Source organism: Haliotis cracherodii, unplaced genomic scaffold (assembly GCF_022045235.1).
Source record: "Haliotis cracherodii isolate W230 unplaced genomic scaffold, xgHalCrac1.p SCAF_12, whole genome shotgun sequence".
In the NCBI taxonomy this organism is placed as follows: Eukaryota; Metazoa; Mollusca; class Gastropoda; order Lepetellida; family Haliotidae; genus Haliotis; species Haliotis cracherodii.
The window spans coordinates 21,931,844-21,948,054 of NW_027266267.1; the positions used below are offsets into that span (position 1 = coordinate 21,931,844).

The 16,211-nt window shown below is 41.7% G+C and overlaps 1 protein-coding gene across 2 annotated transcripts in view; it reads left to right on the plus strand.

Moving 5' to 3' along the window:
• The window catches only part of LOC139458248 (protein turtle homolog A-like), a 395,994-nt gene that overhangs the window by 354,498 nt on the left and 25,285 nt on the right, over nt 1-16,211 (plus strand). For both annotated transcript variants that reach the window (XM_071239617.1, XM_071239618.1), the window contains 2 exons: nt 10,658-10,945; nt 12,592-12,870. In XM_071239617.1, the coding sequence (XP_071095718.1) occupies nt 10,658-10,945; nt 12,592-12,870 (567 nt within the window). The remainder of the gene's footprint in view (nt 1-10,657; nt 10,946-12,591; nt 12,871-16,211) is intronic.

Genomic DNA, 16,211 nt, shown 5'->3' on the forward strand with positions numbered 1-16,211 from the left:
AGGGTGTGGGAATTCCACGGGAAGTTTGGGGCATTCTGGAAGACGGGTGTGGATGGGGGGGATAGTGGCGGGTGCTGGCGGTAGGGCAGGACATGCCTGGGTGTAGGGTGTGGGAATTCCACGGGGAGTTGGTGGCATTCTGGAAGACGGGTGTGGATTGGGGGATAGTGGCGGGTGCTGGCGGTAGGGCAGGACATTCCTGGGTGTAGGGTGTGGGAATTCCACGGGGTGTTGGGGCATTCTGGAAGACGGGTGTGGATGGGGGGATAGTGGCGGGTGCTACCTGTAGGGCAGGACATGCTTACCCTTTTCATAAACACCTGGTGTCATCACTGATTTTCAGGGTTCCGCACATATGGTTCTCACAGCTGTGTTGCCCTTTAGGCAAAATAGAATCTGTTTGGGGGATTATTCTCTTTTTCATTTTTCATCATTTTTAAGTCATAAGGTTGGCTGTGGTTTGAGATTGCGTGTCAGTGGAGGTGCCAGACAAGGCTGAATTTGTGTTTTGATTTTTAGAATGAAGTAAAATTTGTCAAGTTCTGATTTTTGACAATGCTGGTCATACGACGTGACTTAATGGATGGGATGGTCAGAGTAGGGTGTCTCCGTTGATTGTGTGTTGTTTTACTCAATTGCGTGAATTGTCGCTCACAATATCAGTCAGTGCATTGTCTGGTCCAGACTTGATTATTTACAGGCTACAGTTGTATAGCTGGAATATTGCTGAGAGCGGCGTTGAACAACAAACAAACAAAACCTATTTGCTTGGTGATTTTAAGAGATTGTGTAATGTACAGATATTAAGGATGAGAAGGATTAATGTGGGCTCTTCTTGTTCGTAAGTCCTTGAAGTACATTTAGTCTTCCACCCTGAATTTGGATCTTAGCATCATATTTTGTACATTTTGGTGTTCATGTTGTATTTGATTAGCTGAGCTTACTAGACCAAGCATAATGTTACTAGCCCCAATCTTGGGACAAGTGGCAAAATTTGCAGACTCTGTATATGCTCCAGTTGAAAGTGTTGAGTAAATAGCATTCAAATTGATGCATTCTGAAAACGTCCTTTATGAGAAGGAACTTCACGATATCGAGAATCCTACCCTCGTATCTTTTGTAAGATTTTATTTATCATCCAACATCATTCTGCCAACTTTTTCAGTTTGTAGACAGTAATAAGCAATGCCTTAAGTGTAAAAAGTACGGCTAAAAGCTTTAGTAGCAGAGCCCTCAGTGATGTCATTTGATTGTGACGTCTGCAAAGCATTGTGATGTAATTTCATTGCAGCGACATCTACAATGTAGATATTGCTTGATCTCAACAGAGCGATATCCCTTGTGGGAGCCAGTTCTGGATGATAAAACCATGTGTCGAAAGTCACAACATGTTGGTCACTTGAGCCGTGTACAGGGTCATTGATTACAACGTGGGAAACGTGGGTAAATTCCTTGTAGGGCTTACAACAGAAGGAGTAAGTGTGCTGGATGTATGTGTTCCCTGATCCGGCTGGGCAGTGTGCTGGCACGGGGTGTCACAGATCAAACAACTACAGAGGCATATCCGTGTGTCCCAGTGGTATATCCATGGTGTTACTGTTATTTATACCATACATGTCCAGACAGCACATGACTCGAACTCAAAATCCTTCTGGATGTTAATTGTTTTGTTCCATGAGAAATTCGGTCAGAATAAGAGGATTCCAGGGCAGAATAGGTCTCCAATCTTGTCTAACCTGGAGATTCCAGGGCAGAATAGGTCTCCAATCTTGTCTAACCTGGAGATCCCAGGGCAGAGAATAGGTCGCCAATCTTGTCTAACCTGGCGATCCCAGGGCAGAGAATAGGTAGCCAATCTTGTCTAACCTGGCGATCCCAGGGCAGAGAATAGGTCGCCAATCTTGTCTACCCTGGAGATTCCAGGTCAGAATAGGTCCCCAATCTTGTCTAACCTGGAGATTCCAGGGCAGAATAGGTCGCCAATCTTGTCTACCCTAGAGATTCCAGGGCAGAATAGGTCCCCAATCTTGTCTAACCTGGAGATTCCAGGGCAGAATAGGTCCCCAATCTTGTCTAACCTGGAGATTCCAGGGCAGAATAGGTCCTCAATCTTGTCTAACCTGGCGATCCCAGGGCAGAATAGGTCCCCAATCTTGTCTAACCTGGAGATTCCAGGGAAGAATAGTTCCCCAGTCTTGTCTACCCTAGAGATTCCAGGGCAGAATAGAACTTTATGCTTGTGAAATGAGTATTGAGTGGTCACGGAGTGTAACCTCATCACAGTGAGGTCCTATGAGAGACTTTTTCAAACACGTGGGTCCGAATCTTATGGCGTGTTATGCATACACCATTAAACTCAGACAGTCTAGAAAGTAAACATCAGTCAAAAGGTCACACGTGCTTCAGGAAGCCTTCTCCGTGACTGTGGTCAGTTGTCCAGTGAACCCCTTCATTATTGTGTGGTGTGTTTATTTGAGGACAAACACACACCAGCTGTAATTTGTGGCTTTAAGACCTGTGTGAGCAGACAGCCATTGTTGGCAGAGTTGGCAGATATTTGTTGATATCAAGAGAACAGCTTGAGCATCTCAGCTATGCTGGAACTATGCTGAAACCACGCTGAAACTACGCTGAATTGAGCTAAAGGTTCTGAGTACGATACTGATGATGTCATGGACATTCCTTGCTCATGAAATATTGTTATTTCTTTCAATCAAGCATCAGTAGCTGTTTTGTATCAAATTCATTACAGATTCTTTGGAAATCGGAAAAGTTTCATGTGTTGATTTTGAAAGAAACCACTTTATCTAGTATGGTAAAATGTGCATTAGTGGAATATGTGAGGGCTACAATCCCCATAACATTGATACATCTTCCTAAAATAATTGTCCAATAAGAAAGAGAAAGACAATCCTACTGCCCAGGGAGAACGTATTGGGAGAAGATTGCCCAATTGATATAACAAATGTGCCCACTTGGGAGGCCAGGCATTGAATCATTGATCTTTTTCTCAGTCAAGTCACATTCTTGACTATTGTTTGTAAAATACCTTTGAGGGGAAATGTGAAGAAGTCCAAATGATAGTTATATTACTCAGGAAGTTGTATTTAGAGCCGAGCGCGGCCGATATATCTGACAGCAGTGTGTTCACCTGGGAGGCGGGCTGCAATGTGGTGTCACATCAGTTTAGGTTTGTTTCAAGGGTGTCAAGCTTAACTGTTGTTTGTGAACAATTTGTCCTTTAAAACAATATAGCAGCAGGAAATAGAACGGATATTATTCTGAAGATGTATTTGTAACTGAGTGCCAATATGATGGGGATGGGATGGGACAAGTTAGTGAGTGGGCGGTCGGGTATGTGGATAAGTGAATGAATGAGTGAGTGAATGAGTGTTTGTTTGTTGTTTAACGCAGCACTCAGCAATATTCCAGCTATATGACAGCGGTCTGTAAATAATGAAGTCTGGACCAGACAATCCAGTGATTGACATCATGAGCATCGATCCACGAAATTGGGATACAATAACATGCATCAACCAAGTCAGCAGGGCTGACCACCCGATCCTGTTAGTCACCTTGTACGACAAGCGTAGTAGCCTTTTATGGCAAGCATGGGTTGCTGAAGACCTATTCTACCCCGGAGCTTCACGATTCGAGTGAGTGTGTGAGTCTGTTGAATGATCAGGGGATGTGTCAGTCAGATAGTGTTCCTCTTTGACTTGGAGTGAGTGATTTCATATGTTGGAATAAAACCCTGGTTTAGACACATGGATTTCACATTTCTGGACATTATTAGCACAGGGTAGAGAAGGTTTGAGCTTTAAGTGCACATTTAGCAATAATCCAGCAATTGTGGGACTCCAAGCTTGTCACATTGCCCCTATGTTGAAAGTAAAGTGAAATTTGTTTACACATTTTTATAAGAACAGGGCGGTCAGGTAGCTTAGTGGTTAAAACGTTCGCTCGTCACGCCGAAGACCCGGGTTCGATTCCCGACATAGGTACAATGTGTGAAGCCCATTTCTGGTGTCCCCCGCCATGATATTGCTGGAATATTGCTAAAAGCGGCATATAGAGAATCTCACTGAAGTGTCTTTTGATATCAAATATATCAACACGAGTTGATAAAAGTGGGAAAATTCCGAGGCTAGCCGAGGATTTTTGCCACTTTTATCAACTCGTGTTGATATATTTCATATCAAAAGACACGAGGGTGAGATTTTATTTATCATCCAACATCATTCTTTCAACTTTTTCAATTTGTAGACAGTAATTAGCAGTGTCTGAAGTGTAAAAAGTACTGCAAACAGCTTCAGTAGCAGAGCCATTAGTGATGTCATTTGATTGTGACATCATGGTAACCAGTGATGTCACAATGGTCTGCAAAGCATTGTGATGCAATTTCATTGCAGCGATATCTACAGTGTAGATATCGCTTGATCTCATCCAAGTGATATCTCCTGTGGGAGCCAGTTTTGGATGATAAAAAACCATACTCATTCACTATTAAACGAACAGTTAGAATATAGGACTGCATTAACCATTTCTGAAAACCTGAAATTACTGTCAGTCTGAAATTACTTTTTTAAACATGTTTTTTAAAACAACATGCAAATTGCTGATCAACTTACAGGTATGAAAAAGAATCAGAGGAATAGATGAGATGTTTGATGGATAAACATTCTTTGTGAATCCTTTAAGGACAAGACTGTTTATATTTATCATTATTTCTCCAAGTTTAGTGTCGGTGCTTGGCATGAGGTGTGTGTGTACATGCCGTCGACATGGAGCAAGATCTTAAGTTGGGTTGGGACGTGATCAGAGTCCGGTGCTCACCGAGACCTTGATCTGCAGCTCGGAGCATCAGGTCTGGTGAAGGAAGAGGCTATCTTTTGTTGTTTTTGTGCACTAATAATCAAACACAACAGGAGGAAATAACTGTGGGCGCTTTCAAAACTGGAAAATTTCATTGCATGTCCTGATCGCAAGGTTGTTTTCGTGGTATTGATAAAAACATGGTGTCCCGCACTGCCCCTTTGAGAATGGTTTGATTGTGTTCTTAACGTAGTGCAGGGCCTCTTGAAATGACAAGGCTAGAAGGTGGAGGTTGTCCTGGGGTGAGGACACTAGCAGTCGGATGATACACCGATGCATCGGTGGATCGCGATTTTTTACTTCTTGATACAAGTATCGATCACAGTCACACACTAAGTAAAAAATGTTGACAAGTGAAAATTAGTAGTGAAAACATCAATATTTTTGCCAGTTGCGCCATACTTGACACTGTCAACTGTAAATCAGCAGTGTGCCATATACCAATTACCATGTAATGCTGCCATATACATGATATTCCTCTAAACGCTGCCATATACCATGTAATGCTGCCATATACCTCTAAACCCTGCCAAATACCATGTAATGCTGCCATATACCTCTAAACCCTGCCATATACCTCTAAAAGCTGCCATATACCATGTAATGCTGCCATATACCATGTAATGCTGCCATATACCATATAATGCTGCCATATACCTCTAAACCCTGCCATATTCCACGTATATGCTGCCATATACCATGTAATGCTGCCATATACCATGTAATGCTGTCATATACCACGTATATGCTGCCATATACCACGTATACACTGCCATATACCATGTGACGCTGCCATATACCATGTAATGCTGTCATATACCACGTATATGCTGCCATATACCACACATACGCTGCCATATACCATGTGACGCTGCCATATACCACATATACACTGCCATATACCATGTAACGCTGTCATATACCATGTAACGCTGCCATATACCACGTATTCACTGCCATATACAGCCCTACTACCGGGGCCCCAGTAACTCCACACAGCCACTGTTCAGTTACAGGGTAAGCGGGTGTATATATATATATATATTGCTTGACAGGTGTAATAGCCTTGGGGCATGACAAATATATTCCTGGCCTGGTTTAAATGTGGTGATGTCACTTTTGAAGTATGTCAACTATGCTGTGTAGTACAAAGTAGAGTAGCTCCAGGTCTACAGCAACTGTGGACTTGACAACAGCAGATTGTCGTGCCTCTCTCAACTGTATTGCACAATCTATTGTGCTGGAGATATGAAAAGTCATCCCAAATCATTGTCCCAACTTTTTTCACAAAGTAGACACAATTTATGGATAACAGCTTCTTTAATACTGGAAAGTCGACGTTTCGGTTTGGATCTTTTGTCCGTTGTCAAGCAAGACTGACAATAGTATCAGGATCTATACCGAAATGTTGCCTTGTTAAAGAAGTTGTTATCCATAAGTTGTGTCTACTTTGTCATCCGTCAACTTCCTTAGTAAAGCCTATCAAACAATCCTTTTTCAGTTTGTAAACATTAATAATCATCTTCTTGTGTGTGAAATGTACGGATAACCAGATTCAGTGGCAGAGAGATTAGTGATGTTAATTCAATGTGAATTGGAAGCCAATTACTTCGGAATGGCCTTCAGATAGGGTGTATTTGACTACATTTTTTGCACTGTTCAATGTCCCGAGCTGCCTGTGAAGTCTTTGCATGAATACAAGTACTCACTGGCGTTGCGAAGACTGGGTGTATGTGAGCGTTTCACTGTCTTCAGCCTTTGTGCAGTGCTTGTATGTCAAGATGGGAACTGGCTAGTGCATTGAAAGCCAGTGGATAGATATTGTGTTCACTTCATTGACAAATGTTACACCTGACTGTCAGGCCACTTCACAGGGACTTAAGATGGGATTATTAGAATATTTTCTTGATGTGATCTTTTGGTGTGTTGGGTTTCATTTTCTATGGGTTGAGGGGCATTAAATTTGAAGTGTCAGTGATTCGTCAGAGTTGTAGGGAAAGGATAATCAGTTAAAGATTTACAAAGTCAAAGCAGCCTTGGTTGTGTGTTAACTTAATCACTGGGGATGAGGCATGATTTAAGTGTCAACTATATGACATGTTTTGTGTAAAAATAAATGAGGATGGTGGTGGTGACGATGATGGTGATGATGATAGTGGTGGTGGTGGTGGTGGTGGTGATGATGATGATGATGATGATGATGATGGTGGTGGTGGCGATGATGATGATGATGATGATGATGGTGGCGATGATGATGATGATGATGATGATGGTGGTGGTGGTGGGGATGATGATGATGGTGATGGTGGTGGCAATGATGATGATGATGATGATGATGGTGGTGGTGGTGGTGGTGGGGATGATGATGATGATGATGGTGATGGTGGTGATGATGATGATGATGATGGTGGTGGCGATGATGATGATGATGATGATGATGGTGGTGGTGGTGGCGATGATGATGATGATGGTGGTAGCGATGATGATGATGATGATGATGATGGTGGTGGTGGTGGCGAGGATGATGATGATGGTGGTGGTGGTGGTGGTGGTGGTGGTGGCGATGATGATGATGATTATAAATTAAGATCATTCCAGCTACTTATAGGAATGATGGGATGTTATGTTCTTAATGTTATCTTAATCATTGTTACCATATTTTCTTGAGTATAGTGCGCACCCATGTATAATGCGCACCCCCATCTAGCGGGTTCAATATTTTGGAAAAAAAGAAATTTGAATATTATGCGCAGAAAAAATTTACACCGTACCCTTTCAGCGAAGTCCGGCAAACGAACGGATGCTGAGAAACTTCGTCAGTACAAATTCGAAATTTGAGATAAAAAATCACCAGACATGTTTATTTACCGTTTAAATAGTATTTATTGTTCTGCTAGGCATTGTTTTATATCTAGGGATTAAGATTACCTTGTGTATTTTCTCGTAAACTAAGCCGGAAACAGCAATCAGCTGTACACACGTTTTCTTGGAATTGACGGGGTGATTCTGTCAAGACACACCCAATGATATAACTTTATAGGATTTTTGATGCAAGGATCGGCAACAATTGTATCTGAAACTATTTTATTTATCAGTAATAGTGTTTTTTTAAATAATATTATCTTAATAAAGACAATTAAAACTTTTCTACAGCACCTGATTATCAGGGCAGGCCCCAATAGCTGGTAACAGTAATCTATGTTCATCTCCTTGTCATGATTGACATATTTTGTAAATATTAGATTTTTGTGGCAATTCCTGAATAACTACGATTGTTTTTATCCCTGGAAAATTTGAAAGGTCATTTTCAGTGTGGAACTTTCGTTTTGAATATTATTTTAATTGTTTGTATGATAACGTGGGAACCCTTTAGAAATGTGTCAGGTTGGAGTTGCATGCAAAAGGATCAGGTTGTCTAAAAACATGTTCTATCTTTTGAATGAGCGTTTTACACTGCGATAAGCTTTATCTGCCTATAAGGTCACAATGTTTTTCACTTGCTTTATGCCCGTGAAGATCCGGGGTAGAATAGGTCTTCAGCAACCCATGCTTGCCATAAAAAGCGACTATGCTTGTCGTAAGAGGCAACTAACAGGATCGGGTGGGCAGGCTCACTGTCTTGGTTGATGAATATCATCGATCTTAATTGTGTGGATCAATGCTCATGATATTAATCACTGGATTGTCTAGACAGGTCCAGATTCGATTATTTACAGACTGCCGTCATACAGCTGGAATATTTATGTGTGCTGCATAAAACAACAAACAAACAAATAAAACTTAATTCAACAGGTTTGTATTCATTGTTTAAAGCAGCAGCTGTGTTGCGACTCTCCTCCCACATTAAACCATAAAACAAGTGGTTGATATCATGAGCATCGATCTACGCAATTGGGTAAGATGGCATGGATCAACCGAGTCTGCGAGTTGACCACCCAATCCCGTCAGTCACCTCTCACGACAAGGTGGTTTGCTGAAGACAGATTCTAACCCAGGTCTACACAGGCCTAGAGTATGACTATGTGTGGAATGTCCGAGGTCAGGATAACAATGGAGGAATGCCTGTATATTTTAGATACACATCCATCTCGTGGTTGTCCTGTCCTGTTGGGGAGACATGTCATTTGTTACATAGATAGCACCGACATTCAGGGTCCATAGATTGAGTTGTCTCTACTGCAGTGAGTGATGAACCCTCTTTATCATCCATAACTGGCTCTCACAGGAGATATCAAGTAATATCTTCATCGTAGATATTGCTGCAATGAAATTGCATCGCATAACTGACCACGGGTCTGGGTAGTCCTGTGGTTCTACTCGGGACCCACCCGACCCGAGTACCCGAGTTACCCATCCTAGCCCTAATATCCCTCGATATTAGGTTCCTGCCACAGGTTTACAGGAATGAGTGGCCTGTTTGTTTCAAGGATTCACTGGAACTTATTATTTTGATATTTGACAGGACTGGTAATGCTTGTAACTATGAGTACAATAAGTGAGTATGGTTTTACGCCGCTTTCAGCAATATTCCAGCAATATCACGGCGGGGGACACCAGAAATGGGCTTCACACATTGTACCCATGTCGGGAATCGAACCCGGGTCTTCGATGTGACGAGCAAACTCATTAACCTCCAGGTACCCACTGCCCCTATAAGCAAATCAAGACCCATGCTGTGACAGTGAAGAATAACCCATCCCTCATATACTCAGACCTTGAAGAGTTATATCCCCTGATTGCCATGTTATGTGTGGAAGTATTTACACTTGATAGTCTGCTGCAGTATGTGTAGGACTCAACTGTAAGGGTGGAGTAAATCTCACCATGTCAAACAGTATTTAGAAATAGGTTTTGCAGTTGTAAACTCATTCCGTTGTTGTTTCCGTTGGTTACTTGAGGTGCATGTGAAGTCAAACAGGAGGCTCCTGTCGGGAAGATGCAGCCATCTTACTTTTCCCAACATAGTCGCAGATAGATTCACTGTATGTGTGACCAGGTATTGCGATATGTGTGACCAGGTATTGTGACATGTGTCATACCCTTGACCAGATGTTGTGACATGTGTCATACCCTTGACCAGATAGTGTGACATGTGTCATACCCTTGACCAGATATTGTGACATGTGTCATACCCTTGACCAGATAGTGTGACATGTGTCATACCCTTGACCAGATATTGTGACATGTGTCATACCCTTGACCAGTTATTGAGATATGTGTCATACCCTTGACCAGATATTGTGACATGTGTCATACCCTTGAACAGATAGTGTGACATGTATCATATCCTTGACCAGATGTTGATACGTGTGATCAGATATTGTGATATGTATCATACCATGCACATATCCTGATCCAGGGAGGGTATGAATCCTATCGGAGTCTACAAGACCTGATTGTGGAAAAGAGACCTTACCACCAGTTAGACTCTACTCTAGGGGGGGGGCATGGGTGGCCCAGTCGTCTAAGGCGCCGCGAGTTGCGTCCCTTGGGCATGCCAGAAACCTATGATTGTTGGTTTGAATCCTGGTTCGCCCCGATTATGTTTCTAGGTTTGTCAGCACCATACCCGTGCTCGTGGGTTTCACTGAAGTGGTAAACGTCTGAAACCTGCATCACTTTGGGCTTTCCTCCCACATTAAGCTGACACGCCGTGATATAACTGGAATACTGTTAAAAGCGGCGTAAAACCCAACTCACTCACTCACTCACTCTACTCTAGGATTCTGTTTTCCCGTCCATGTAATGTGCAATGTTGCTGAATGTGTTGATGTTGTTTCAGGCGGCCCCTACATCATGGTACTGCCCCACAACCTGACCGCCATCGAAGGACAAAGGATCAAGTTTTCGTGTGGAGCAGAGGCCTACCCCAACAACATCACCTACAGCTGGTTCAAGGAGGGCATCGACGTGGAGACTCTGCCAGGCTTCCAGGTGGGCCGGATCAGCATCAGTCTGGATGGGAGCCTACTCATCTCCTCCGTCATCAAAGATGACATGGCCTGGTACATGTGTCGCCCTAGCAACGGCATTGGAGAAGATGAAGCATCGGCCTATCTCAATGTTACATGTGAGTTGACAATGTATGAGTCGAGTGTTTAGTACAATATTCCAGCAATATCATCGTGAGGAACACCAGGATTGTGCTTCAATCATTCTACCAAACCGGACCTGTGAAGATCCGGGGTAGAGTAGAGCAACCCATGTTTGCCGTAAAAGGCGACCATGCTTGTCATAAGAGGCAACTAACGGGTTGGGTGGTCAGCCTCACTGACCTGGTTGATGCAATTGCATGGATCGATGCTCATAATGTCAATCACTGGATTGTCTGGTACAGCATGATGTCATATTGTTGGGATATTGCTAAGTGCAGCATTTTTTAAACAACAAACAAACAAACCAATGTGGGCTGTCCAACCCGGGGCTTCAGCGTGACAAATGTGCTCTGTAACAACAAGGCCACCAAATTGTCCTGAACAATGTGTGATGCTTGAAATTTTTATACTGAACCGAAAAGGTTAACATGGTTAAGGATCAATAATATTTTTGGGATACTTTTTTGTAGTAAAGAGCACACAATTTTCATGAAAATATCTCGTGTATAAGTCATCACACCACCTCGATCTTCACTCCAGATAAACTGACTAGTGGGGGCTTCACCAGTAGATAGGTAGCTATTGGAAGCAATAGTAATCATTACTAGTTTCGCGCGGCTTGCGCTCATCAGACTGATTGCTTAGGGGCGCGTGCGTCCTTAAATACCTGAATATACCGGCGAGGTCGTTAATTCCTTGATGTGTAAGCCTGTCATTGGTTGTTATGACGGATAAGAGTAATTCCCCCCTTTGGTCAACTTGCTGCTTCACTCCAGGTAGTATAGTGCGTTATATCACCGAACACTGGCTTCCACAGGAGATATCGCTTGGATGAAATCAAGTGATTATTCTTCAAGGAGATGTATTGCTACACTGAAATTGCATCACAATGCTTTGCAGACCATTATGACATCATCTGTTACTATGACATCTCAGTCAAATGACATCACTAATCTCTCTGCCACTGGAGCTGGTTAGCTGTACATTTAACACTGGTTATTACTGTTTTCAAGCTGAAAAAGTTGAAAGAATCTTTAGAATCCCACCCTCATGTCATTGAGATCAAATGTTTCAACTCTCGTGTTATTGCATTTGATTTCAGAAGACACTTGGTGAGATTCTCTATATATTTATTCCTACTTCTACAAATGTATGTCAAATATGATTCTTTAATTTTATAACATCTGTGTCATATTTCTCATCAATCCACAGTCATCGTCTATCCATTCTTCCTTTGTGTGGCCCATTCCTGGTGTCCCCCGCCATGATATTGCTGGAATATTGCTAAAAGCGGCGTAAAACCATACTCACTCACTTCCTTTGTGTGAGGGGCGGTGGGGTAGCCCAGTAATTAAAGTGTTCGCTTGTCATGCCGAAGACCTAGGTTTGATTCCCCACATGGACACAATGTGTGAAGCCCATTTCTGGCGTTCCCCGGCGGAATATTGCTTAAACCATACTCAATCACTCACTGACTCCTTCGTGTGAAAAAAAGGCCCTCTCTCTCAAGAGTTATTTCCCTTACCATGTATTTGAATTTCCTGCATGTTTTATGTGTTAGTAAATCTATTGATATGAGACTGTATTAATGAATTTCGATGTCACAATTACTTTTCTTCAGATTTTCCAAAGGTACTTCCCATGCCAAGCCAGCTAACATGGGCTAAAGGTTTTCGTGAAAAGATCGACTGTCCAGTTGATGCCAATCCTTCGATGACGTCGACGATATGGACGAAGGATGCCATGATCTTGGACGGCACGAACCGTATGGCTATTCTGACCAATGGCACGCTTGTGATCCGTAACGTGACGCTGCTGGACAGTGGCAGCTACAGCTGCACCCCGGTCAGTCTGCTGGGTCGCGGGGAGACGTCGCCACATGTGCAGGTTATTGTTAGAGGTGAGATACAACATTGTAAGTATCGACAGTTGGAATGCAGCTGGAAGATAGTTGTCCTAGACTCGCATGATACATATTTAGTACAAATCGTGAAATTTTAAGTTGCACCAAAATAAGTTTTGTCATTTCAGTGATTGTGTGATGACAGGATTTTTTCTTCTTTTTAAATTTGATTTCCCACAATGAGCTCAGATAAGATTTGTATCAAAGAAATTTTGAAAACGGTTTCAGATGTTAGTTTTGAGATGTGTATATGAATAATAAATATTTGTAGTTTTTATATATTTCTGAACGACCAGCTTGTCACTGATGTTACAAGGTCAAAGGGTATCCGTAAAGCTGATTGCGTAACTAATGCAAACGTAGACTTTTAATGATGCTCTTTTACATAGATTGTTCCAGAGCATGTTAGGAGCATGTGGATGTTGTGCCTGTTCCGTTCCAAGTTTCATCAAAACAAGCACTGATTACATCGTTTCCATTATAATTTAAAAAACAGAATCCAGTCTAACCAGATTTGGACACATGAGTTTTTGTATCCGAAATCAGATTTTGGAAAAATAAACTTCAATCCTTGATGGATTTTAGCATAAATACTTTTCCTTTTAATAGATTTGTCACTAACAATCATGTGAGCAAAACTAAAAAAAAAGTATGGATATAAATGAATGTTGACTTTGGGAGAGATTTATCTTGTTGAGTAGACATTCCGAAAGTGTTAATCCCTCACAGTTAAATTCAGTTCCGTTTAAAATAGGGATTAATCCCATTTCATATGAATGATTATCCATGAATTGATATTTTCTTTTCAAATATTCATGGTAAATATTTTCCCACCTGTTGAATCACCAGACTTATGATAGTTTTAGAAATCATTTCATAATTTCACAGTACGGCACTGTTATGCCTGACCAGCAGTCATTGGACATAGCTAGTCTTCAATTTGATCTTTTCACTTTCATACAAGATGGTTTGTCACCGTGTGTTGCATGCTTTAGCTATGTAGGTGGGTCTTTATTTCTCACCCAAGTCGGCTGAGAGCATGTGCTAGACACACAGACAGACACTGATATTTTCGTGTAATCCTCAGGACATGTTGTGATACCTATGTGACCTGCAAATGTGAGTCATTGATGACTATTTTGTATTAACGCTTCCATATTCTGACACAGATGTACCGGGTAAGAAGCGCCACCTACTTTGTCTGTTGTGCATTGTACCGTCTTGTAACGCCACCTATATCCTGTGTGCAATGCTTCCAACTGGAGTGGTCTCCCTTGCTTTCTTAGATAGGTTATATCTGTTAATTCCCATCAGTTTGAACTCTTGCGTTGTACCCTAGCTTCGGGTACAGTACTATCAGTACTTTCTGTCGAGGAAATTGTTTTATTTGAAGATAAGTCGTTATTTATAAGATGGTAGGTGCTGCTTTGTAGTTTCAAAGCAGCTGCCATTTTTTTATCCTGCGTTTTTAAAATGCTATGTTGCAAATGCCCGCCATTTCTCATCTTGATAAGTTATCCCACTATGACGTTTCTGGCAAGTTGTTTTGACCACTGACACTTCAGCCCTTTTAACAAACAGGAATTTCTAGACCATGGCATTAAGAGAGGCCTCAGAAATCTGTCTAAATGCGCCCCCTTCTTCATGTTGAGCCTCTTACAAATGTTATTTTTGCCTTCAATCGCCCTGATTTCTTTGTTATTTCTCTCCACTCATTCTGATTTTTTTCAGTGGACTTCTTCCTGTCATCTCATTTTAACCTCTATAGCATTGAAATCATCAGCATTCTGCTTTACATTCATCATGCATTGTCGTTCTTTAGAAAATCTTTTATAGATTTATAAACATGTGTAGCAGTACAACTACACAAGCAAAAAGGGGGCACGGGTGGCCCAGTCGTCTAATGTGAGAGTTGCGTCCCTTGGGCATGCCAGAAACATGATTGTGGGTTCGAATCCCGGTTTGCCCCGATTGTGTTTCTAGGATTGTCAGCACCATACCCGTGCTCGTGGGTTTAACTGAAGTGGTAAACATCTGAGACCTGCATCACTTGGGGCTTTCCTCCCACATTCAGCTGACACGCCGTAATGTAACTGGAATACTGTTAAAAGCGGCGTTAAACCCATCTCACTCACTCACAAGCAAAAAGGCTGGAAATTGCAGATTTGCTTAGAGTAATCTTGGGGTAACTGCATCAATTTACTATGTTAATACTCTTTCCAGCAATATGAATATTTCATCTTAAACATAGAATCTTGCAGGTAAGTTTTAGAGAGTAGCTTCAGATTTAGGATTGTGCTGACAGGCTCTGAGTGGAGTCTTTGTTTTTTACCTATTACCTATTCCTGCTCTTGGTCTATATTTTTCTTGCATTGAATGAGATTTTTATTATATTTAAAGACATTAAGGCCTAATCCTCTTTCTTTTTCTTTCTATCTTCCTTTTTATCCAACTTAGGATGTGTCGAATTCCTGGTTGTCTCAAACTTATTGGGGGTCTCAAGTATCCAAATTAAGCATTAAGTTCCCCTGATGTCTCAGACCCCGGATAACTCAGTTTTTTTACCACCTCCCCACAAGTTCGACACAACAAGGTTTGACACTATTGTTTTCATTGTATGATATCAGAAATAATTACCAATGGAATAGCAATACCATATTTCCCATATAGATACGGGTCCTCAATTGTGTGGGTCAACACCAGATTAGTAAGCAGGGGCAGGTTTTCCAGTAGACACCGGAGTCTCATTCCTCAAAGTGATCGTAGCACAAAGACAATCATGACTCAATACTTTAACATGGAGGTATGATTGTCATAGTGATATGATCTTTTTAGGGAACAAAGCTCATGGTCTTTCACATGCTGAGGCTAGACGGACCATCTTCCTTAGTTAAGGGCGTTAACTGACTATTATAAGTCCAGTTTCCACTCTTGCCAAACTACACTTGAATTTCCAGGCTCGATCGTAGCGCCACCAGTGGCTATTACGATTTATGTCCCTCCTATTGACTAATCAGATTCCATCGCTTGCATTTGCTCAAATGAAATGGCAGCGCCCAGTCAAGATCTTTATTGTAAAAAAGACGGGTCTTACTTTGCGAAATGCATAAAATCATGTGAGCATCTTTATTAAAAACATAAAAATATGTGCAAAATATGTTTACGCCCAATTGACAGTACACATGCTTTGCAAATCCTACAGTCGACCGAAAATCTGCACGTTGAAATCCATGTTGTTTAAGAACCAGATGTCCAGTTTTTACGCGATTTTGATTTGACTATTTATTGACTCGTTAGTCCTGCTGGATTTCCAGCCTTGTTCGGCATGGGTAGAAACT